The sequence below is a fragment of the Crinia signifera genome, chromosome 19, assembly GCF_055691185.1.
Source record: "Crinia signifera chromosome 19, ASM5569118v1, whole genome shotgun sequence".
Lineage (NCBI taxonomy): Eukaryota > Metazoa > Chordata > Amphibia > Anura > Myobatrachidae > Crinia > Crinia signifera.
In genome coordinates this window covers 19,194,046-19,199,210 of record NC_139226.1, presented here as the reverse complement: position 1 = coordinate 19,199,210, position 5,165 = coordinate 19,194,046, and the positions used below count along the sequence as shown (strand labels likewise).

The window sequence follows — 5,165 nt, the reverse complement described above, 5'->3', positions numbered from 1 at the left end:
GATCCACCCTCCACTTACATTACAGTAATTTCCCATATGTTCATATCCATTTAGAAAAAAAAATTCTTACAGTATTTCTGAAGTTCGGAGCGGTCAACATTCACACCAAGTCATTATTCTCCTCTTGAAGATCTATCTGATACAGATGGACGAAACGCATTGAGGCTTCTCCTGTTATTGGGACCCTCTAATCTTGTTAATGTCTTCTTGACTCAGATAACCCATATTTGCACTGATACATTCTGTGCAATATTTTAATGTACGTTTAATATTTTTGGGAGATTTTTTGTAATAAATGTCACCTTTTAAAATATGACGCTATGGGCCAAACGTAGTTTTAGCCTCCTAAAAAAAATCGCACCAAATCACACATGTTAAATGTGTCATTTGCAGCTGAAAATAACACGTATGCTGTAGTAGGGTGTGGTTTTCTCAGAACAAACCAGAAATCGATTGCAATTTCTGGCAAGTTTTCCGTAACGGGTATGCGTGATTTTTTTAGGCAAGGTGCAATTTATTAGAAACAGGAATGTGAATTCTGTTCATATAACGTTAAAAAAAAATGTTGTCAACCCCCCCCCCTTTAGCACAACCAGCTCTAGGCTCTTTGAGTTGGTCCTGGTTCCAAAAATACAGAGGACAAAAGGAGTAAGGGTCCCTCATATATTTGCAACCAGTACCGGGCTCCAACAGCTATCAGGGTAATGCCACCTGTAGGACACCTTTTAATGCAAGGTTCCAAAAGCATTACCCCATGACTGGTAAGCCCTGGCCAGAGTCCCTGGTAGCCAGTCCACTCTAGACCAAGGCTGAAGCTCTGGGCTATCCCTCGACAAGCCTGGGAGCGGTAGGTGCCGGATTGATAGTCTTTTTGTCTAATATTGGTATTATGATGCACTGTGGTAAATTTACTTTACCACAGAAATTCTACCTATTTGGGATATAGGATCTGGATCGTGGAAGCCACTGGAATATTCCTGGAGTGTACCATTGAGAAAGAATTTACATCACTGTTTACATGAAAATACATTGTTCTGGATTCAAGCTGATTACTAATTTGAGCGTCAATTACCACCATTTTTAAAATCAGTATTATCATGCTGCACACATTTACTTTCAGCAAGAAGCTCTCGTCTCCTCATTCTCTTTTTCAAAATATGCAACACAATATTTATACAGACGAGTTCCAAAGTTGAGTTTTTTCATCAAGTGCAGTAGGCCCTCCAGAAATGCTTTTTTGAATGAGGCTGAAGAGTAGTAGAATATGATAGGATCCACAGAGGCGTTAAAAGTGCTGAGGAGCATAGTGTAGGTTCTCCATGAAGGATTGTCATTCTCTATAAAGCCCACCACATGTGATAAGTTATAGGGCATGAAGCAAATGATGAAGTTGATTAGAGTGCCCACCACCAGCCCAATGGCCCTCAGTTTTCTCTTCCTTTGTATGCGAGCCTGTGACATGATGATCTTGATAAAGCTTACATAACAGAAGACCGTGATGGCAAACGGGACACAAAAGAGCAGAAGACATATCTCCAGGCGTACCGGCAGTAGAATGGCCAACTGGGGTTTTGAAAATGCACCATAGCACACTGTCTTATTGGTTTCTGTCATGTTACTGGGCACAACGTTCTCTACAATGTAGACAATACTGCAGTGAATTATTGCCACGCACCAAATGAAAAAACTGGCCACCACGGAGTAGATGCGTTTTTGCATCACCTTGTACTTTATCGGGAAAGCGATAGCCAGGTATCTCTCTACGCTGATGGCCATGAGGAAGAGCGAGGTGATGTAGATGCTGCTGAAGTGCATATAATTGGTCAATGGGCAAAGGACATAGGACATAGTCCATTGCATACCAGATGCTGCTTCCACCATACGGAACGGGAGAAATGACAGAAGAATCAAATCTGAAATGGTCAAGTTTATCAGCAGAATGTCCACAGGGAGAAGATTTTGACGACATTTTTTAATAAGTGTGCAAAGGGCTATTATGTTCAGAGGAAGCCCTGTGACAAATGTAGTAATGTAAACAAACAAAAAGAGATACTCTGAGCCAGGAAAATCAATCATAATTCACTTCATTACAGAGATATCAGCGATGTGGAAATGATGCCGGTTCCGTTCGACTCGATGGCGAACTTGACTTTTTTGAAGGCACTGAAAAAAAAATTGGAAAATATATAAGAACACATTAGTAATAATAGGTTGGATTTAGAACATTTGTTGCACACAGAAGTGAATTATACGCAACGTCAGACAGATAAAAAACATATACTATGGACCTTGTGGTCCTATCTTGGGTGTTTTTTTTAAAGAGGCAATCATCCCTGGCACCTAATCAATGGATTCAGCAACGACTGAAGTTAGATTGGGCTGTGCAAAGATGGAAAGCTGCTTCTTAGATGAAGCCAGCTTTCTGCTTTTTAGCAGCCTGTTCTGAAAGTTCTGGAGGGAAGGAAAACTTCCCTATGGGACTGCCTTGTGTGTGTGTGTGTGTGTGTGTGTGTGTGTGTGTGTGTGTGTGTGTGTGTGTGACTGACAGGCAGGTCTTCCAATAGGAATTTACTACCAGCCACATTGAAGCCAGTGCAGCCTGCATCTGGTTTCACTGTGGGCTACATGCCAAAACAGCCAGGAACTTCATTAAATAATTAATGAAATAGCTAATTAGTTTATCATGTCTATCAAAATACATTTCTCCCATTTAAATTTCATTTTTTTATGTCATTCAACAAAACCTTACAATATTATCTAGCAACATGTTGTTTTCTAGTGTGTTATTGAATTCTATGTTACTATTAAACTGGTGTGGATTTCCGAATACAACTGCTGAAGAACTAAAGAGTCTCTAAAACTGAAGAGGCTAGAACCAGAGCTGAAGACTGAGGAATACAATTCCAGAGAATGACCAGCCTGACCGAACTGGAAGACTAAAAAAATAAATCCAGAGAATGACCAGGCTGACTGGACTGGGCTGAACAATGAAGAATAAATCCAGAGAATGACCAGGTTGACTGGACCGGGCTGAAGACTGAAGAATAAACCTGGAGAATGACCAGGCTGACTGGACCGGGCTGAAGACTGAAGAATAAACTCTGAGAATGACCAGGCTGACTGGACTGGGCTGAACAATGAAGAATTAATCCAGCGAATGACCTGGTTGACCGGACCGGGCTGAAGACTGAATAATAAACCTGGAGAATGACCAGGCTGACCGGACCAGGCTGAAGACTGAAGAATAAACTCTGAGAATGACCAGGCTGACCGGGCTGATGACTGAAGAATAAATCCAAGAGAATGACCAGGCTGACTGGACTGGGCTGAACAATGAAGAATAAATCCAGAGAATGACCAGGTTAACCAAACTGGGCTGAAAATGGAATAAATCTGGAGAATTACCAGCCTGACCGAACCGGGCTGAAGACTAAAGGATAAATCCGGAGAATGACCAGGCTGACTAGACTGGGCTGAATAATGAAGAATAAATCCGGAGAATAACCAGGCTGAATGGACCAGGCTGAAGCCTAAAGAATAAATCTGGAGAATGACCAGCCTGACCTAACCGAGCCAAAGACTGAAGAATGAATCAGGAGAATAGCCAGCCTGACTGAACCGGGCTGAAGACTGAAGAATAAACCTGGAGAATGACCAGGCTGACCGGACCAGGCTGAAGACTGAAGAATAAACTCTGAGAATGACCAGGCTGACCGGGCTGAAGACTAAAGAATAAATCCAGAGAATGACCAGGCTAACTGGACTGGGCTGAACAATGAAGAATAAATCTGGAGAATGGTCAGGTTGACCAAACCGGGCTGAAAACTGAATAAATCTGGAGAATTACCAGCCTGACCGAACCGGGCTGAAGACTAAAGGATAAATCCGGAGAATGACCAGGCTGACTGGACTGGGCTGAACAATGAAGAATAAATCCGGAGAATGACCAGGCTGAATGGACCAGGCTGAAGCCTAAAGAATAAATCTGGAGAATGACCAGCCTGACCGAACCGGGCTGAAGACTGAAGAATGAACCAGGAGAATTGCCAGCCTGACTAAACCGGGCTGAAGACTGAAGAATAAACCTGGAGTATGACCAGGCTGACCGGACCGGGCTGAAGACTGAAGAATAAACTCTGAGAATGACCAGGCTGACCGGACCGGGCTGAACAATGAAGAATAAATCCGGAGAATGAACAGGCTGAAGACTGAAGAATAAATCCAGAAAATGACCAGGCTGACTGGACTGTGCTGAACAATAAAGAATAAATCCGGAGAATGACCAGGCTGACCAGACCGGGCTGAACAATGAAGAATAAATCCAGAGAATGACCACGTTGACCGGACCAGGCTGAAGACTGAAGAATAAACCTGGCGAATGACCAGGCTGACTGGACCGGGCTGAAGTCTGGAGAATAAACCTGGAGAATGGCCAGACTGACTGGACCGGGCTGAAGACTGGATAATAAACCTGGAGAATGACCAGACTGACTGGACCGGGCTGAAACCTGAAGAATACATTCGGAGAATGACCAGGCTTGGGCTGAAGACTGGAGAATGAAGACTGGAGAATAAATCTGGAGAATGACCAGACTGACTGGACCAAGCTGAAGCCTGAAGAATACGTTCCGAGAATGACCAGGCTGACTGGATCGGGCTGAAGACTGGAGAATAAATCCGGAGAATGAACAAGCTGACTGGACCCGGCTGAAGCCTGAAGAATAAATCCGGAGAATGACCCAAGCTGGCTGGAACAGGCTGGAAACTGAACAATAAACTTCCAGAGAAGAAAGATAGAAGCTGGAGCATACACTGAATATAATTTAGGAGAACTGGAGCAAGTTCTGAATCACTGGATGGAGCTCAGGACACTGGTGCAGACTAGATGAGATGTTTTGAACTAGTGTCATTCTCTTGTATACTGAGCTCCTATATGCACGTTGTATGCTGTTAAATGGCTGCCAGGGGCTGCTGGCTGGCATTGGCCACTCAGGTCATGTGACCAAGAAACATGGAGCCGGCCAGGAGCGAGGACGCAGGTGCTAGTGGGGAGTAAGACGCAGGTCCGCTGGATGAAGATGCTTGCCCGATAGATCTTCCGGATGGGTAAGTGCCCCAGCCCCCGGCAGACCGTGACAACTGGTCAAAGTCATATTTTACAAAGG

At 43.9% G+C, this 5,165-nt stretch overlaps 1 protein-coding gene across 1 annotated transcript; it reads right to left on the bottom strand.

The window, feature by feature from the left end:
- Nucleotides 1–1,116: 1,116 nt before the first annotated feature.
- LOC146041460 (free fatty acid receptor 3-like) lies at nucleotides 1,117–2,076 on the bottom strand. The gene has a single exon (XM_083161437.1). The coding sequence runs from the start codon at nucleotides 2,074–2,076 to the stop codon at nucleotides 1,117–1,119; it is 960 nt and encodes a 319-aa protein (XP_083017563.1).
- Nucleotides 2,077–5,165: the final 3,089 nt, after the last annotated feature.